This window comes from Chanodichthys erythropterus, chromosome 14 (assembly GCF_024489055.1).
Source record: "Chanodichthys erythropterus isolate Z2021 chromosome 14, ASM2448905v1, whole genome shotgun sequence".
Classification (NCBI taxonomy): Eukaryota; Metazoa; Chordata; class Actinopteri; order Cypriniformes; family Xenocyprididae; genus Chanodichthys; species Chanodichthys erythropterus.
Window position 1 is genome coordinate 42,582,010 of NC_090234.1, and position 21,165 is coordinate 42,603,174.

The 21,165-nt window shown below is 37.3% G+C and overlaps 2 protein-coding genes across 7 annotated transcripts in view; one reads left to right on the forward strand and one right to left on the reverse strand.

Annotated features, from left to right (window-relative positions):
- Positions 1–10,771, forward strand: part of nr1i2 (nuclear receptor subfamily 1, group I, member 2) — a 42,481-nt gene extending 31,710 nt beyond the window's left edge. For all 3 annotated transcript variants that reach the window (XM_067410458.1, XM_067410460.1, XM_067410461.1), the window contains one exon: positions 50–10,771. In XM_067410458.1, coding sequence (XP_067266559.1) covers positions 50–191 — 142 coding nt within the window. In that variant the 3' untranslated portion in view covers positions 192–10,771. The remainder of the gene's footprint in view (positions 1–49) is intronic.
- A 1,321-nt stretch (positions 10,772–12,092) lies between these two features.
- Positions 12,093–21,165, reverse strand: part of gsk3ba (glycogen synthase kinase 3 beta, genome duplicate a) — a 77,772-nt gene continuing 68,699 nt past the window's right edge. For 3 of the 4 annotated variants that reach the window (XM_067410464.1, XM_067410465.1, XM_067410462.1), the window contains exons 6-11: positions 20,989–21,095; positions 19,834–19,931; positions 17,601–17,708; positions 14,780–14,966; positions 14,571–14,669; positions 12,093–12,306 (exon numbers count right to left, since the gene is read on the reverse strand). In XM_067410464.1, the coding sequence (XP_067266565.1) occupies positions 12,236–12,306; positions 14,571–14,669; positions 14,780–14,966; positions 17,601–17,708; positions 19,834–19,931; positions 20,989–21,095 (670 nt within the window). In that variant the 3' untranslated portion in view covers positions 12,093–12,235. The remainder of the gene's footprint in view (positions 12,307–14,570; positions 14,670–14,779; positions 14,967–17,600; positions 17,709–19,833; positions 19,932–20,988; positions 21,096–21,165) is intronic. The other variant, XM_067410463.1, reaches the window with a different exon arrangement.

Genomic DNA, 21,165 nt, shown 5'->3' on the forward strand with positions numbered 1-21,165 from the left:
AAACATTTTCTTTGATCGCTCTTTCATTTTAACCTTCTCCTCCTGCTAGTCTGCTGTACCCAAAGATCATGGCGTGCCTGACTGAGATGAGGACAATGAATGAAGAGTACACAAAACAGGTGCTGAAAATCCAGGACATTCAACCTGATGTGTCTCCTCTTTTGTTGGAAATAATAAGCAAAGACGGCTAGGTTTGTACAGAGCAAATGAGACTGTACACGCAGGCCTTGAATACCCTATCGTTGACCTTCATCCGAGGCCACTAAAGATTGAAAAACAGTCAAAACTAGAAAGGACAAGGACGGTGCCTACAGATAATGAACTACTGAACAGCAGCACACAGCAATTGTGAAATTGTACTTTTATAATTGGTGAATTGTTACTAAATGTAATGTAATTGTGTTTGAGTTTAACTGACAGGCAATCTTTTCACTAAAGAACAATTTCTGTGGTTCATAAGCAGATGTAGGATGCCATAAATTATCTACATTTACTGCAGGAATGAAGCTTGAAATGTGGGGTTAGATTAAGATGCCGTTTACACGACACCGGTTTCAACTAAAAATGGAAAAGATTTTATGCGTATTTGGACGTTCATTTACATGACAATATCATTTTGGAGGCTTGAAAACCAACTTTTGAAAAAGCGCAGGTTTTAAAAAACGATACAGTTGTTTACAACTACAAAATGCAAATTTTTGAAAACAGTGATTTCATGTACATGTTTATTACGTGTTCAGTCTATAGGCGTGTAGTGTATCTTTACAAAGTGACATCGCCAACTACTGGCCTGGCATGAATAATACAGTATTTTAGTCGTTTTCGCAGATCCGTTTATGTGAGGATTGTTTTGACAAGGTTGTCATCTGTACGCAAAAAAACGAAAAGAAAAAACTTTTCAGTTTTTAGTACATCGTTGTCGTGTGAACGCACCCTAAGATTTGGTAACACTTTATTTTAGTGTTTGTTACACGTTACATGTGCTTACTGCACTAATAACAGTAAATTATGCATAACCAAACCCTATTCCTAACCCTATAGTAAGCACATGTTGTTAATTAATATTTTTTTAGTACTTAAATGTATAATTACACTGTAACAAGGACACTAACAAAGTGTAACCAAGATTCAATTTGAATTTTCGGTAACATTTTATTTTACAGTGCCGTAGTTACATGTTACTACATGTACCTACTATAGTAATAACAGTAAATTATGCATAATTACAAGTAACTAACTCTAAACCAAAACCTAACTGTAACTCTATAGTAAGTATGTGTAGTTAATTAATAGTACTCAGTACTTATTTGAGTAATTACAATGTAATAATGGCACTGTAAAATAAAGTGTAACCGAATTTTCCCCTTTTGTCATAAACGGTAACACTTTGTTGTAAGGTTCCATTTGTTAACATTAGTTAACATAAACTAACTGCCTAAAGCATTAATTAATACTTCAAATACTTTTAATTAATCTATTCATTTCAACATTTTCTAATACATTATTAAAACCAAAAGTTCTATCTGTTAAAGGGACAGTTCACCCAAACATTAAAATTCTGTCATCATTTACTCTCCCTCAAGTTGTTCCAAACCTGTATGAGTTTCTTTGTTCTGCTGAACACAAAGGAAGATATTTGGAAGAATGTTTGTAACCAAAGCAGATCTCAGCCCCCAAGGGAAAAAAAAATACTATGGCAGTCAATGGAGGGTGAGATCTGCTTGTTTACTGACGTTCTTCCAAATATAGAAATTCTATAGTAAATGATGACAGAATTTTCATGTTTGGGTGAACTATCCCTTTAATATTATTTAACAGACCTGAGCTAGCATGAACTATAAAGTTACATTAACAAACATTAATAAACGCTGTAACAAAGGTATTGCTTATTAGTAAATGCATAACTAATGGGACATGGTAAAGTTTTACCTCAAACTTTGCAGGGTAAGATGCTGTAAGAGATTGTTATTATATCAACAGAGATTACAAAGTATAAAATGAAAATATGAAATATAATATGATGCATACTCTGTTAATGGACTGTGTCTTGACAAATCTGTGTATTTATTGTATAGTGGTATGTTAACCGTTTCTTGGTTTGTTGTGTTCAGGTTATATAAAATATATTTTAGTAGCTACACTTGATTCAGCCATTTTCCAGACAAGAATATAAATGCACTTATGGAGTTATGAATCTCATAAAGAACATGTTCAGTTCATATTTTACTTATTTTCATCACAATTATTTTTCATTACAGTAATGAGACTTTTTTTAATGCAAAATATCTGTCTTTTGATTTTGAAGTGAAGTTTCTGGACCTGGACATGTTCTTCTCAGGTTTCGTGAGATTCACTCTCGAAATGCGTGGCTGGCTATCAAAAAAACTAAAAATAAAAAAATGTGCTAGATAGTCATTTTATGTATGTTGTAAATGCCTTATATTAGAAACAAAGCTTACTGTATTTTGCGCAACATGAATGTCAACAATTTTGAAGAATCTCTGAAATGTTAAGTTTCACGAGAAGTGATTGCCTTTAGAAATGCTTCACTCAGCAGCGAGAGTAACCTTTTCTTCACTGAGTACTTTCAGGTTTTCAGATTTTACTGAACAGACAACAGAATAGCATGTAAAGGTCATTTGAAACTTTTTTTTGGTTCTTTAATTTTGTCAGAAAATCAATGTGAAGATTGTGTGATATGTGTTATATGTGGATGTGACACATGACAATGTAGAGCAGATGTTTCGTGTTCCAAACTAGGTGTGCAGTATTTTTGGAAAATAGACTCACATATTTGCTGCATATAAAAGCAGAGTGTTCAGATATCAGATATCTATATAAAGCTCAAACTATTTTGAAAATGCCTTCATGCTGCCATTTTGTGTAGATTAAGCAATTATTTCATCCATTCTGCACAATGATAAGGAAACTTGTCTCTCATAACATGAATAATTACTACACAATACACTCAGGTTTTCTCTCCTTAAAGTGGTTATTTTTAAATGTGAGATATATATGACCCTCTCAGGAAAATAAAAGCAAAATTGTATGAGAACGTGTACAGAATCGTTTACTGTGCAATTGTGTTTATTTTCTGTGTAAATAATTTCCTCATAAATGTACACTACTGTTTAACTTTACTGTTTTTGAAAGAAGTCTCTTATGCTCACTAAAACTGCCTTTATTTGATTAAATATACAGTAAAATTGTGAAGAAATTATTACAGTTCAAAATAACTATTTTCTATGTGAATATATTTTAAAACGAGAACAGACAGTGAACTGAGGTGAGTGGAGTGCTTACGTAGTGCTGTGGTGATGAGTGGATGAATTGCAGGTGCGGGTGATTACTGATCAGGGAGGATGATGGGAGATTGAGTCCAGAACTGACGGGAACTGTGACAGTACCTGGGCATCCTGGAGACCTACTGGCAGGTGAGGCTAGAGGTGCAGACTGGTACGGAGGTCTCCAGGGCGGGTCCAGGAGCTCTAGGTGCCATGGCAGTTCGGGAGCCGTGGGATGACATGGCTGGTGAGCTTCGGGGTGCCTCGGTCGGGAGCCTCGGGACGCCACGGCGAGTAGGCCTCCGTGGCCTTGGCCATTCTGACCAGGGTTGGGCAAAAATACATTAACATGTATTTTAAAATAAAATACCAAATGCCTTAATTTTAAATGTATCAAAATAAACTACAAAATACAGCAGCCATACCATGTGTCAACATAAAATACTTTTACGAGGGAGCATGAAATTTCTTTGCAAACCTTCCATCAGCTGGATCGATCCCTTCACCATTACACTGACTCAGTTGATAAAGTAAACAATGTTTGATAGCAACAGCTTTTCTTTGCCCGAGTCATGCAATAAATCTGACATATGCAACCAGTTAAATGAATTTTTTAGATTAAAATATCCATTAACCACTAGAACCGTGTTATATATTTTGTTGACTTGTGAACTTATATTATCCCAAATGTTTCCAATAATGTTTAAATCCAGAAAAAAGCAATTTTACAGAGGACACGGACCATGTCCGTGCATCACCTCCGCGTTACCCTCGATTTCTGGTATTTTGTCGAAAACCATGGAAACATCAAAGACGCTTTAATATATTATGTGTTTTATTAGACAGAGGAGCAACTGTTTGGATACATTCGTCGACAGAAAACTAATCTTGTTATATAGCTCAACATCTTATTGTTTGAATCTTGTTTTCTTGATTTACCATGTTTTACCATGACTAATATCGATCTAGCTTACTGCAGTGTGCAACAAGTGTCTCATAGCAGCTGCCGAGCGACTATTTACTTAACATGAACAGCTAAAAATTATAGCAATTTATGCAAAAAAAAAAAAAAAAAAAAAAAATTGATGAAAGCTGACAGCCTGCACGTTTCTTACCTTGACCACCTTCTTCCATATGGATCAATTTTCTGTTTTGATCTCAACAAGTCTCTGCAAACTACTTAGTAGCCACCAATCAGAGGCCACAATTTTATGATGTCATCATGTAGACTTACAAAGTGTTTGACAGTATTTTAAAAACACAAAAATACTAAAGTATTTTGATACAAAATACGAAGCTATTTTCATCAACCCAATCAAACACAAATTACAAAATACTATTTTGTATTTGAAATACGTATTTTAAATACATGTATCATAAATACTGCCTATCCCTGATTCCAACCACGGGTATATTTTTATGCATTTGGCAGATGCTTTTAACTAAAGCAGCATAAAATGCTTTTAGTAGACTGTACGTTTAATTTGAACGCAGGCACTTACCAAAATCAAATTTCAACAAAGAAAGAGTGGATGGGGGAAGAAAAATAAATAAATAAAGGGGTCATATATTGGCAATTTTACAAGATGCAAAATAAGTCTCTGATATCCTTCAGAGTGTGTACTTTTTGAGGCTGAGCAAAAACGCTTTTTGTGTGTGTCCCTTTAAATGCAAATGAGCTGCTGCTCTCAAGATGATGGCGGAGGTGTTAGCAGTTTCGATTACCTCATGCAGACTCACTGAAAAATGTCAGAATCTGTTCAGCCTTAAGGCCCTTTCACACTGAACGTGACGTGAAAAAGCGAGGAGAATCGCAGAAGAAATCAGTTTATAATGTATAATAGTGATAATACATTTATAATAGGCCTACTAACTAAAATTATTTATACTCCAAATAATTTTTTTTTTTTAAATATTAACTTTCAACTGTCAACGTGCATTATATCAGCTATTGAAGAACTTTATAATTATAATTAATATGTAATATGGTGCATACATGTAGCTAAAATAATTAATATGTAGTGCATATTCAGCTAAATGCTCCTCTCTAGAGTTCAATTTTCTAGCTAATGAGTTTATGATCACTGAATATGTTCAGGTAAATGTGACGTTATGTGACATTGTTTACAAGCTTTTTATTAAAGGTGCCCTAGAACCCTTTTTCACAAGATGTAATATAAGTCTAAGGTGTCCTCTGAATGTGTCTGTGAAGTTTCAGCTCAAAATACCCCATAGATTTTTTATTATTACATTTTTTAACTGCCTATTTTGGGGTGTAATTAAAAATGCGCCGATTCGGCATGCTCCCCCTTTAAATGCTCGCGCTCCCCGCCCCAAAACTCGCAAATCTATAATACATTGCATAAACAAAGTTCACACAGCTAATATAACCCTCAAAATGGATCTTTACACAGTGTTCATCATACAGCATATCAGATCATGTAAGTATAGTATTTTTATGGATGTTTACGTTTGATTCTGAATGAGTTTGAGGCTATGCTCTGTGGCTAACGGGCTAATGAAGTTGTGTTTATGAATTATACAGACTGCAAGTGTTTAAAAATTGTAAGACTGATGCCAGAGTGCCTGGACCAAAAGGGCTACTCTTTGAGAAAACAAAGAAAATTACCATTTGAACTCTCTCTTGCAAAATAGACGCAATCACACTGAGTCAATCACACCTCAGCATCTGCCTTAATCTACATTTCACTCCCTTCACCCTCTCCTCCCATCTCTTCTCTCTGCATACAGAGATGATCTAGAATCTATCTGGTTTAATGTGAACAATCATCAACGAATGCTATACATGTTTGGTATTGTTTGAAATGTCTCAGTGCAACTGGTACAATGGTCTAGTCTACGTAAAAGTAAACCAAGGGTATTAGAGGTTTTAAGAGTTTTAGAGATACTTTGGTTGCAACCATGGGTGTGTCCCTTTCCCAAGGTTTTGATCCAAATTACCTCCTGTTCCACAGCAAGGTGCAAACCCCTGAGGTCTGTGACCCTAGTCAATGCAAATTTTGATTGTTAGTTCATGCCCCACATTGGGGGATGTTTTGTCTTGGTCTGAGTATTTAAAGAAATGTTGCAAAAGGCTCAGGGCGCTTCTGTATTTAGACGTGCCCTCATTGCTGGGTGTCTAGGACACTCAGCAGTGTGTATTTTCCTAATGTCAGGTATGCATCTTACTCTATTTCTGAGCATTTGATGTTTGGTATTGATCACCTTTGAATTGATTATGTAATTGGCATGATACATTTACCTGACTAATAAATTGTCACATTTGATTTATTCTGACTTACTCTGAAATTATTGACTTCAGTAGATTACGATGTATCCATTGTTACCGCAAATCTGCGTCAGGCTAGTAACGGACTAAAGTCCAGTTGAGTGGAGCATAGGGTACACTAACTGTGATTTTAGAGCTCCGACTAAGCATTAGTTCAAGTGTACTTAGACTGTAAAGGCTAAAAAGGGAATTCCGTTTAGGACAACTAATCGACCAGCCTAAATAGGGTGAGCCTTACCTCTGTTTATTGTAACGTTATTCTAGTGTACATGAGAAACTATGGCATAACCAAACCAAAGCTACTATAAGAGAAGTAATATTGGTCGGCTTAACTGTAGTAGTGGTTATGACATCTGACTAGAGTTAGTGTTACTTTAATTCAAGTGTATACAGATCTATGGGGGACTAAACCAAATACTTTTAGAGAAAGCAAGCATGAGAGCAGCACTCTATTAGTATAGTCAATTACCTCTGTCTAGTGACCAAGACTGGCGAGTTTGTGATCGTGGGCCCGCATATTAATGAATGGCCAGTGCGAGGACCCTGTGCGACACTGAGAACCGAATGAACGAGTATAATAAGAGTAAAGAGTTAAATATAATATTCAAATGTAAAGCTAAATTATTATACAAATGACCAATAATCAATTGACATTCTAAACTAAATTCAAGGTCATAATAACATGGAGTCAGATAAAAGAATATTTGAAGAGTTTCATTGCAAAACGAGATAAATCCATTTTTTTAATTTTTCAAAAATCTTGTTTTTTGGTTGTGCATTCCAATTAATATCAATTCAACTGCAGTTGGTTTGTTTTGATTTAAACATTCATAACTTAAAAAATACAGCTAAGTAGCACCATAAAACAAAATAATAACATGATAACATAATAATAAACATGTTTTGACAAAAATGTTAAAAACGGATTTATCTCGTTTTGCAACGAAACTCTTCATTTGGAATTAAACTACTTTGCCACGCTGAAAAGACAGAACGCGCAAGAAACCTTCCCCGCCCGGTGGGAAACCTTACAAAATGAAAATAGCGACGGCTCTCTTGTCTCCATGAATACAGTAAGAAATAATGGTTACTTTAACCACATTTAAAAGTACATTAGCAACATGCTAACGAAACATTTAGAAAGACAATTTAATTTACAAATATCACTAAAAATATCATGATATCATACGCCAGCCGTAAAAGCGTCATTTTTTTAAAAATGCCTCGGGTTAGTTTTTTTGGTTTGACGCGCCGCATTAAAAACTGGCAGACCAATGAGATTGGCGCTTTTGTTCACGTGCCTGGAGATGCTGAAGTTACAGTAAAACACGACTTGGTGGCGTTCAAGCACAAAACGCACTTGCCGAGCACATACCAAGACAACAAAGTGGAAGTAAGTAGACGAGGAAGACCCCTACAAACTATGGGTGCTCTGCCAGTTCTTGGCTACACCATTTTTATTTTATTTTTTTCCCCCTTTTACATTCAAGAAATATAGTTGAATGTCTGTTTCATAAATATGTTTATTTGCACTACCGTTCACTTGCACTACTGTCATTGTGACTTATTTGCACTACCGTTTCTGACTACCATCTCCTCATGTCATGTAAATGCCATATATGTCATTTTATATCTGTATTTTTATCTTCTTTAATTTTATATCATAAATATGTTTTTTGCACCGTTCAACACAAGCGCCATATACTGTCAGGGGGTGAATTTGCATGTTCACTCGACGCATCGCCACTGAAAATCACTTGGGTATGAACACATAAAACGTCTCGGAAAAGCGTGCACGATATTCGGTCCGTTGTGTATGAGGCTTTATGTTGTCATCTTGCTTTTATGACATGGTGTTGCATTTGTGTTGGCCTCACCCCTTTCTTGTGTGTTCTCGGGGTAAGGTTTATGTATATTTTAGGGTTAGTGATGTAGGAAGAAGCTTGTTGTAGTCCATACCAGCCATTTGTTGTGGTCCTTAAAGGTGCCATCGAATTGAAAATTGAATTTACCATGGCATAGTTGAATAACAATAGTTCAGTACATGGAAATGACATACAGTGAGTCTCAAACTCCATTGTTTCCTCCATCTTATATAAATCTCATTTGTTTAAAAGACCTCCGAAGAACAGGCGAATCTCAACATAACACAGACTGTTACGTAACAGTCGGGATCATTAATATGTACACCCCCAATATTTGCATATGTCAGCTCATGATCGAGGCATTACACAAGGGCAGGCAGTATTAACGTCTGGATCTGTGCTCAGCTGAATCATCAGACTAGGTAAGCAAGCAAGGACAACAGAGAAAAATGGCAGATGGAGAAATAATAACTGACATGATCCATGATAACATGATATTTTTAGTGATATTTGTAAATTGTCTTTATAAATGTTTCGTTAGCATGTTGCTAATGTACTGTTAAATGTGGTTAAAGTTACCATTGTTTCTTACTGTATTCATGGAGACAAGAGCCGTCGCTATTTTCATTTTTAAACACTTGCAGTCTGTATAATTCATAAACACAACTTCATTCTTTATAAATCTCTCTAGCATTAGCTGTTAGCCACGGAGCTCGGGAGGGGGCAGAGAGCGCGAGCAATTAAAGGGGCCGCAGCCTGAATTGGCACATTTCTAATTATGCCTCAAAATAGGCAGTTTAAAAAATGAATTAAAAAAAAATCTATGGGGTATTTTGAGCTGAAACTTCACAGACACATTCAGGGGACACCTTAGACTTATATTACATCTTGTAAAAAAACGTTTGATGGCACCTGTAAAAAGCGATTTCTGTAAAAGAAAATATCTCCCTTTGCATTGAACTTTGAGCATCATAACTTTGCAGATGTTGTTTATGCTCTAACAGCAACACTAACAAAAGTTTAAAAAAGTGACTGAATCGACTGAATTTGAGGTGAGACACATTTTGAGCTGCGAAAAGAAAGACACATGGCAAATGCAGAGTCATTTCCAAGCTATCCTACTCTTTATTTAATGCAAATTACAGTACCAGGTAACTAGTCTCTGAATCCAAGTCACACCAAGGACCAAAACGGACATATTTACAAGGAGAGGAGACATTTAGCATACCTTCACAGAAAAAGAATATATTTAAAATAAAATAAAAATTTCAGTCACAAACAGAGGCATTCAAGTAATATTAATGTTATACAGGTTGCTTTTTTTTCATTTTAAACCAAGACAACTTTTTTCCCAATAAGTGTATGTAATGCGATAGTCTGTATTTAGCCCACAGTCCTTAAAACATTTTTTTTTTTGTCTTTTTTTTTTGTATTTGTTTTTAACCCTTGTGTCTTTACATTTTTACTCTAACTTTAGTCACAAGAAGTGGTCACACCATTTGTGGAAAGCAACACATCTATGAATGCGTATCTTACAAGCAAGCTTTACATTGAGGGTGCGGGGATGAGGGTCCGGCGGGTGCTACGTGACATCTCTACTGCGTACTGTCAGCTGGCCAACAAGCCAAAACATAAAAGAAATTATTATTGCCCCCAGGATGTTGCAGTTACATCACAACACGCTCATAGTTGGTTCGCTTTGGTAGTGGAACGAGTGTAAGAACGCACATCATGATTGGCTCCACAGGAACACGACTTCGTCCACACACAAAAAACATTTGTGCCAATACATGAGTGAATCACACCTCAAAGAAAAAAAAAAAACACTACAGAAATGCCACTGAGGGTGGTTTCGGACAGGAAATTAAGTCAGCTGTCAGTCATTTTGACTTGACCAATCAACAGCACCTGCAGAGGGTCACATGAAGGGGCGTGGTCTGTCTTGAGTGCAGACAGGAAGTGGGTGTGGTCTAGGGACAGGAAGTGTATGGAAGCAAAGGCACTCCAAACTATAGATACACTATACATTACTAGATATAGTTACAATAATATAGCTGGGACCTACTGTACAGATAAGATTAAACTATATGGCTGGAGAAAGCTCCTTGTCTACAGTATCCAACAAACCTGATCTTTTAAATCTGTTTTTAATCTTTTTTTTTTTCTCTGATCCATTTTCATTTAATTCCTCGTCTTTGTTTTCGCTCATTAACAGTTCTCAGGTCAGCATATATATGTACATAGCAGAACACACGCATGTACACATTCACTCACACATGCTCACAAATTATACAAAAAAAAAAAAGAAAACTAAAATAAAATAAAAAGTAAAAGCAATATTTCTGTACTGTATATATATATACATGTCTGTCATTTTCATGTACTGCTATACTTTGCGTATTAAGACATTTTGGATAAAGAAAAAGTACATTTTTCTGTAATCAGGTTGAAAGTATGCTGAAACGTGACAAAGAAAAAAGTAGTGGTTGAACCAACACAGCCACATCAGTTTAACATTGCGAATGCAGCACAAACACAGTCCGCAAATCGATGAGTTTTCTTCACCTGTTCATTATGTTTAGCTGTAACTCGCTGTGTGAATACGAACAATGAATCTGAGCATTACAACACTGACCCACACGCAACAATAAATAACGAGAGGAAATCAAAACAGAAGGAGATCTGTAATTCTACCGGGTGAACAGAAAACAGCACAAAAGAGCGAAATGCTTGCTAGAAAGGAGCTCCAGCTAAATGTGTCCAAGTTCTTAGTCATAAACATACTGTATTATTTTGGTCAGTGGCAAAATGTTCCACTGCCCTGACAATCCATGATGGATTCTGGACCGATGATGCTAGATATAGATCTATATATAACTATATATATATATATATTTTACATAATGCAAAGTAATATATAAACTGTGTATGTATATATCATACAAGAACACAGAGATGGAGACGCAAGTCTCAACTGTCAATCAAAATGTCTGCCCTTCCCCTAGACTGCCCATTTTATAAAACAAATTAAAACATTCAGCAGACTTAAAACTCCTAGATCATCTGCAACAGAGAATTTCTCTATTGGATTTGTGGTTGGAACATGCGGTTTTTACATTTATACCTCTTGTATAGAGCTTTGTGTTTTTTTTTAAAGATACAATTAGATGCGATATTTCCTCAAGTTTTGAATGCTGCATCATTTCCCCAATACACACATATACATATATACATATATATATATATATATATATATATATATATAAATATATATATATATATATATATATATATATATATATATATATAAATATATATAATACACACACACACTGTATATGGGGTAGCCATGCGCTATAAGAGACCCAGAACAGTAGAGAGGGACAGAACATGTAGTTAGAGACAGTCCAGGTGAGAGAAGGGGAGTCCAAATGGAAATGGAAGTGGATGGATCTGGCTACCGGATTGCTTACATAACAAGATTGTCCTCTGAGAATGAAAAAAGAAAAATTCCGGCTGGTCACGGACCAGGTATTACGGTTTACCCCCCCACCCAACCCATTTCCTCACTGCTCTCTCTGTCTCTGTCGTTCTCGTGAATTACACCTAACAAGGCTTTTCCATGTATCATTTTGAACTCTTTCTGAACTTCGTTAAAAAAAGATGTAAATGAAGGTTGGCTCTTGCAGTCTGAATAAAAGTGGTGGTTACATGACTCAAATCCTGCCCAATAAGCTGGTGAGCAGTGGGGTGGGCACGGCCTTGGAGGCAGGGTCAGGTCTGATTGGCTGGGGCTCTCAGGTTGAGGTGTTGGAGGCGGAGGCAGAGGCTGCAGTTGTGGTCTGACTGCGATCTCCACTATTGGCATCTGGACACAAAGAGAATAGATTCTCATTTTTATTAGTATATGTTGTATGTCATGTATTAATAATCACATAAAAATAATAAAAAGCCACATTAAATGAATTTTTATAAAATTCTCATTGAAGAAAACTTTATTCAGTAGCAAAGTAAAAAAGTTAAAAAAATAAAAAAATAAAAAATAAAACAGCTTCACCGCTTATTACTATTTGAAAAGCATCCATAAAATCAAAATAATGTGATTCAACCAGAAACCATGAACTTGGGTGTGCGATATGTATTGTCACGATAATATTGATACGATAATATCACTTTGCAAAAACCAAACAAAACCATGAGTCCATGCATTCACTGCATGTTGTAGCCTAGTAGAATACATTGAGTATGCCTGAAAAATTCAATATATGAGGGCAAAAAAAAGCCCCTGTATGAGTTTTTGTCTTATATTTTGATATGATATAGCTAAGCAGTATCACACAAGTAAGAGTGCTGTTTTTCCCAAACATTAGCATGATCGCAAATGTGATATTGAATTTATACAACAGTTCAATAAGCAAGAAGTTGCATATGTCAATATTGTCTGTTTTTGCTCTATTTCGCCAATGGAAATATTCCCAAACAAAGCCACAGCAAGAAGGAGGATGTTTCATTCCTGAATTAATCAGTGTTGTTGATGATTCATTCATAAAGTGTCAAATGTAAGAATTTGACATAAACGATGATGCACACATCTAGTAAAGTTAGAAAAAAAAATCCCTTATAAAGGTAAAATTGCCCCTGGAAATCAATTTAAGGTGGCAAACATCACCATTACGTGAAAAAGTACACTTCTGTCACTGCTGTGACAGAATATGAAGAATATGAATAGCTTTGGGAGTCACTTGTTTATGACAGGCCTAAACCATTCAAGGTACCAGCAGAAGCACATGTAACCAGTCCTACTCGACCCACTCCAAGTGGGATTCGAACCGGTGTCTCCGTGTGACCACGTCTCCGCAAGTCTCTAGCATGCCTATTGAGATCAGGGGAGTCAGGTTTGCACTCAAAGTTCTTACTAGCTGGCCTTACACTCACTGCCCTAAACCTTACTCCCATTCAGCTCACGGCACCAAATGTGACCAGTCATACTTGACCCGTTTTGAGCCAGATTCGAACATCCGACATCTCAAGAATGGGAGGGGGGTTGGCTAACAAGGATGCAATAGACTGCAGTCTCTAGCATGCCTCTTGAGGCCTGGGGAGTGAGGTTTACATGCAGAGTTCTTACTAGCTGGCCTCCGTTACATTCATCCCCCCTAAACCTCACTCCCATCCAGGTCACGGCACCAAATTTAACAGTTCTACTAGACCCTCTCAGACTGGGATTCGAACTGGCGTTTCCGGAATGGGAGGCGGGCACTTTAACAATAATGCAAAAGACTGCAGTTACTAGCATCAGTTGCTAGTGCACATCTTGAGGCCTGCGGAGTGAGGTTTACAAGCACAGCTATTACTAGCTGGCCTCAGTTACACTCATACCCCCTAAACCTTACTAGCATCCGGGTCACGGCACCAAATTTAACAGTTCTACTAGACCCTCTCAGACTGGGATTCGAACTGGCATTTCCGGAATGGGAGGCGGGCACTCTAACAATAATGCAAAAGACTGCAGTTTCTAGCGTCAGTTGCTAGTGCACCTCTTGAGGCATGGGAATTGAGGTTTACAAGCACAGCTATTACTAGCTGGCCTCAGTTCCATTCATCCATTCAAATGTAACCGGTCCTACTCGACCCACTCAGAGCGGGATTCGAACCGCCATCTCCAGCATGGGAGGCAGGTGCATTTACAAGGACGCAAAAGGCTGCAGTCTCGCACCTCTTAAGATCAGGGGAGTGAGGTTTACATGCAGAGCTCTTACTAGATGGCCTCTGTTACATTCACGCCCCATACCTCACTCCCTTCCGGGTCATGGCACCAAATGTAACCGCTCTTACTCAACCCTGCTCAACATCTCCGGAATGGGAGATGGGTGCATTGACAATGACGCAAAAGATTGCAGTCTCTAGTGTCAGATGCTAGTGCACCTCTTGAGGTCCAGCTCTTACTCACAGCTCTTACTTGTTGGCCCTCCATTACTCACACACACAGCAAACATTGTCTCATTACCGTTATGGACAAAATCCCAGAAAATATCAAGATATAATTTTTTATTAATATTTTATCAGAGTGAGCTATATAAAATGATAAGGAATGACAGATGAGCACAAAAAGTGTTTAAAACATGAACTGACCTGAAGTGGTAGAGGCGTTGGTGGGAGTAGAAGCTCCTGCCTGGTTACGTGCATGAGCGGGAATTAGGATAGAGGCCAAAGATGGGTTACTGGACAGCTCTGAGTGAAGAGAAAAGAAAAACTGGTATAAAAATATCATCAACAAATGGATTGTCTTGCATCCGACAGAACATTTCTCCATAAAAGCAAATGCAAATGAATGCCTTTACCTTGAGTTGTAAAGTTGAATAAGGACGGTTTCTCACGGCCATTAGGAAGCTTGACATTTGGATCCCGCAGTTCATCAAAGAAGGAATGAGCGCAGGCCTCTAGTGGGGTCAGTCGAGCTGTCGGTGTGTACTCCAACAGCCGGGAACACAATGCAATGGCTTCCGGAGGTGTGCGTGGCCGGAACACCTGCGGAGAAGTTTAAGAAGTTTAGTAAGAGAACCAACCTATATGCAGAGATTAAAAACGATGGCCTCCTTTACATATTTTGGCAGTGTATTATTCTCAAATAAGTATCAATAAACAGCAAGGGCCTCATTTATAAAATGTAAATATGATCAGATTTGGTCCTAAATTCCATTTAATATTGCCTTCATGACATGTGCTATCAGAATATGAGTTTCCTAGTAAAAAAATTATTGGGGAGAATGATTGCTGCTGTGACAGGTATTCTCTGTTAGTTTAATCTGCTGCATCGCCTTGTCTTGTCATTAAAGTAGTACATATTTACATACATAAATAATCATTTGAAGTGTATTGTAAGTTTTATACACAGCGAAAATAGCCTGAATATAATTTGACTGAAATTCCAGAAATGTCAGCAAGCTGACTATCTAGATAGTGCAGTGAATGTTGTGAATGTCAATGAATGGAATGCTAAATATCATTTTGGCCTTAATAAGATTTTCCCATTAAATAGGCAAGAATAAACCTGGTGTCCTCCATGATTCCTGTTCTTTCCAACAACAAAGCACTTCAAAAGTGGAAAGTTGGAAATTTCCGATAGCACACAAAGGCAGCATAATCTTGTCCATTAAAAATGAGAACAAATCAGGATTTGTCAAGCAGTAAGTATGCATGGAAAGAGCACTTTCAAACATTTTTTCTGCACAAAATCTGCACATTATGAATGAATAACTTTTGCATAAGCTTTATATTTCATTCCTTCTCACCATTTTGAAGGATAATTCATTCACTTGCACATTTTGCAATTAATAAAGCAGCATGCCGTTAGGAAATGTTTTTTTGTGCCTATGGATATTTTATGAATCATTAGGAAATTGAATCATCTATGAATCATGTAGAAAATTATCTTACACTTGCACTTAGGATGATTATACACACATCTTTAGAAATGAGGCCCCAGGTGATATCATGTCCCATTATGGGGTGTTATTTAAAGGAACTATATTTGGGTAATAAAGGTGAAATGTTCAAATGCTTTTTGTTGGCAAGTCTTTAAGGTGATTGTCTATAAAGAAATTACCTATCTTATCAAAAACTGAAATAAGCTTTGTTCTGATGGGGAAAGAGAAAGGAATTTCATCTTTTCAGGGCATTTGAGTCACAGGCATTTGGGCATATCCTGTGCAGAAGGTAAGACTGTCTTAAAGGGAGGGGTCTGATTGGAAGCAGGATAAGACAAAACACACCCTGCAGCTCAGTTGTGCAATATACACAATGACCACCAGGGGGCACCTGAGAGACCCTGCTATTTACTTATTGTGGACTACAGTGTTGGGTAAATTTATGTTAGTGCAATGGCCAGTCAAATTTCATTTTCATATCTGCATATTACTTAAGTATAAATTGTTTTTTAAGCAATAAATAAACTGACAATTAGTTTATGCGAAAAATTCCTTTCTAATCATACCAAAGAAAAGTAGCAAGACTTATTACCAGTTGAAACATGTCCATCCAGAACAGTTCATGTGTCCTTCAACTGCATTTTCAAATGACTCAGCAAGTTCAGTTTGATGTACATGGTAACATTTTCAGTTGCAAGGCAAAATCTTAACTACCGTTTAAAAGTTTGGGGTCAGTAAGATTATTTTGATGTTTTAGAACATTGTTCTCTTATAATCAACAAGGCTGCATTTATAAAAAATCAGTTGTGCTGCTTAATATTTTTTTGTGGAAAGCTTTGATATCATTATGAATGACACATTGGATCAATTTAATGCATGCTTGCTGAATAAAAAATGTTAATTTCTTTAAAAATAATTCTTAACGACCCCAAACTTTTGAACGGTAGTGTATATCACAAGCACAAAAATAACAAAAAAAAAAACAAACAAACCCAAAAACACAAAGCAAACAACAATTAAGTGTAATGAAGTCAGTAAGCAATGTAGAGCATATTTGGTGAGGTCATTCAATTCAAATGAACATGCGGATGTGACATCACTGGCCGACAGTGGCTCTGCTCCAAAAACCTAGTGAAATGCCATCATGACTAATGTCTAAATATGCAGCTGCCTTCTTATAATGCATAGAACACAAATACAAATGATTAAAATAGGCCATTTTTAATTAGACTGAACTTTTTTTATGAATTGTATTTAGTACTGAATGAATCATAATTATATTTATAGTATACATTTATAAATTCTTTGCCAGCATCTTAGCTTTTTTTTTATCTTGATAGTGCATTATAAAATTGCCTTCTGTCTTCTAAATCAAGCTATCTATCTAAATCAAGGCAGCATAATTATTCTGAAAACCTTTCTGAACAGGATTCCTACATAGGCAGCTCACTAGGTTTTGGAACAGAACGATGTAAGGTCACTTGGCTAACCATCACAACAGAGCTCAGAAAGAGGATGACTACAGGCAGACTCAATCCTGACTGAAATTTTCCATCCTCTTTAATCAACTAGTTGAGAAGTAGAGAGTCCAAGAACAATAAATGAAATAATGCCGACGAGTCCTGTGTGGTGCAGACGGGTGATATGAATGAATTGGAGCCAGGATGATGAGTCGAGCTGAGGGCTGGAGGTGGAAGGCGGCTGTGCTAGAAGTAGTAAAACAGTTGACCTGTACCTGTTTACTCACCTTAGTCCATGGATGGGCCTTAATCTGCGGGAATTTGAACTCGGTGTAGTTTGGGTTCATTTCCCGAATCTGCTCACGTGTGGGAGTGCCAAGCACCTGTGACCACAAACACACAGAAAGACCAGTCAAGATAACATAATAGTGTTTCTTCAGCTATAGGCAACTTGTTTGAAAAGGATTGTTTAAAATGGAGTTCACCATTTTCTTTTTGTTATACAAATTTCACATGACAAAATACTGAAAAAGTTTTACCAAGCCTTTCTTATTATGTTTGTTTTAATTTTCAAATTTACTTTAGGGATAAAATGTGTTGTACACTTTTGATGACAAAATTCAACAACCAAGGAACTCATTGGTTCTCGCGGAAGTTTAAACATGCTGCGTAACACGAGAATGAACCTCATTGGTTCTCGCGGAAGTTTAAACGTGCTGCGTAACACGAGAATGAACCTCATTGGTTCTTGCAGAAGCTTGAACATGCTGCGTAACACGAGAATGAACCTCATTGGTTCTCGCGGAAGTTTAAACATGCTGCGTAACACGAGAATGAACCTCATTGGTTCTTGCTGAAGCTCAAACTTACTGCGTAACACATAAATGAACCTCATTGGTTCTTGCAGAAGCTCAATAATGCTGCGTAACACAAGAATGAACCTCATTGGTTCTTGCTGAAGCTCAAACTTGCTGCGTAACACATAAATGAACCTCATTGGTTCTTGCAGAAGCTCAATAATGCTGCGTAACACAAGAATGAACCTCATTGGTTCTTGCTGAAGCAAGAACCAATGAGAACCAATTGGTTCTTGCTCAAACTTGCTGCTTAACACATAAATGAACCTCATTGGTTCTTGCTGAAGCTCAAACTTGCTGCGTAACACATAAATGAACCTCATTGGTTCTTGCTGAAGCTCAAACGTGCTGCGTAACACGAGAATGAACCTCATTGGTTCTTGCAGAAGCTCAATAATGCTGCGTAACACAAGAATGAACCTCATTGGTTCTTGCTGAAGCTCAAACTTGCAGCTTAACACATAAATGAACCTCATTGGTTCTTGCTGAAGCTCAAACTTGCTGCGTAACACATAAATGAACCTCATTGGTTCTTGCTGAAGCTCAAACGTGCTGCGTAACACGAGAATGAACCTCATTGGTTCTTGCAGAAGCTTAAACATGCTGCATAACACGAGAATGAACCTCATTGGTTCTTGCTGAAGCTCAAACGTGCTGCGTAACACGAGAATGAACCTCATTGGTTCTTGCAGAAGCTTAAACATGCTGCATAACACGAGAATGAACCTCATCGGTTCTTGCTGAAGCTCAAACTTGCTGCGTAACACGAGAATGAACCTCATTGGTTCTTGCTGAAGCTCAAACTTGCTGCGTAACACGAGAATGAACCTCATTGGTTCTTGCTGAAGCTCAAACTTGCTGCATAACACGAGAATGAACCTCATTGGTTCTTGCTGAAGCTCAAACTTGCTGCGTAACACGAGAATGAACCACATTGGTTCTTGCTGAAGCTCAAACTTGCTGCGTAACACGAGAATGAACCTCATTGGTTCTTGCTGAAGCTCAAACTTGCTGCGTAACACGAGAATGAACCTCATTGGTTCTTGCAGAAGCTCAAACGTGCTGCGTAACACGAGAATGAACCTCATTGGTTCTTGCAGAAGCTCAATAATGCTGCGTAACACGAGAATGAACCTCATTGGTTCTTGCAGAAGCTTAAACTTGCTGCGTAACACACAAGAATTATATGATATGAGGGTACTCATATCAATGATGATATGAAATGATGACAGAATTTTCATTTTTTGGGTGAACTACCCCTTTAAGTAGAATTTGTTTCATATACCATTCGTTTCATAATTACTTCTATTTTCTTTGAAATGTGGTTAAATTGTACTGCCGAATGTACTGACAAGCATTTTTAGTAAACTAACACACTTAATTTTGTCATTTCTATTGAAACTTGGTACGTATTTACAAATATACTTGTAATTAAACATTAACTAGTAAGAGGTTGAAAAGTTTCAAGAGAGTTCCAAGAAAGAAACTTCTTGTACTTGAAGAAACACCCATAAATCAAGTTAACAGTCTTGTACAGAACAAACCATCTAAACCTATGAACTGACTGTGGCACATAAATTGTTCTTCCTACAAACTCATGCAAACATTGAGATTAAATCAGACAGAAGTGCCGGTGTAGTGGCGCCAGTACCTTGATGATTTCCACCAGCTGATCCACTCCACTGTCACCAGGGAAAATTGGTTGTCCTAGCAACAGTTCCGCCAGCACGCAACCAGCTGACCACACGTCTGCAATGAAAAGGGGTCAAAGAGATGGTGAGAATGAGGGAGGGCCATTCTTATTAGGCAAAGGTCAAGGACTCGTACAAAGCAAGACAGTACAGAACTCAGCTTTTACACTATGAGCCTTCTTCGCTCACTGCATGTCCTTGCACAATCACCAATGGCACAAAACAAAACAAAAAAGCATAAATCAATGCTCAGAATATGAGTGAAAAAAAGCCTTGAGCTGAGATCCTTCAGCTCCATAATCTTAGTATAAGGCAGGGGTGTCCAATACTGCCCCTGGAGGGCCACTGTTTCGCTCCAACCCCAATTAAACACAACTGAATCAGCTAATCAATGTTTTACTAGGCATAATAGAAACTTCCTGGAAGTTGGAGCTAAACTCTGCAGGACAGTGGCCCTTCAGAAATGAGTTTGGACACCCCTGTTACAAGGCAAGACACTTTATTCTGATAGTCCACTACAGACATTCTACTTACTACAAGTAACTTTGCAACTTCATGTCAACTACCAGACAGAGTATTAGTAGACTGTGCAAATATGAAATTTGCAGGCTGTAGATTTTGGAACTACTATGACTATGAATCAAACGACCTGGTATGATTATTGCTAGTCTCACAACAGCCAAATATCAAATAAATATTTAGCCTAACTGATACATCAGTGTATCCCCTTGTGAAAAATAAGTGTGCTTAATTGTATTGAAAGTGCACATGTAGTGTACTTCAAATCATAAAAGAATATGTAAAAACAAACCTTGCATATAATATATTAATAAAATAATAGTCCCTACAACTACAATTAGCATGCAATTAAGTGTCCAAAAACATTACATTCAGTTCGCACTCAAGTATATTACTTCCGTAAAAAGTATTAAATATTATATTACTCGTATACAAGTATGCTAACGTGTACTTCTTTTTCACAAAGGTCACTATTGGTATGGATTTGCGTATTTAGAATGATAAGAGGTAATAGCAACACAATGAAGGAGTAGTTTATTGAAGCAGAAATGATTTGCATGGTTGATGTGGTTGTAGTATGATTACAGCTCATATACCTATGCTGGAGGTGTAGTCGGTTGCTCCAAAGATGAGTTCAGGGGCTCTGTAGTACCGTGAGCATATGTAGGAAACGTTGGGCTCTCCACGTACTAACTGCTTGGCACTGTGAACAAAAAGACATATTGTCACAGGAGTAACTCGCTGATCCAGTAGAGTTACTCTGATCTCACTCA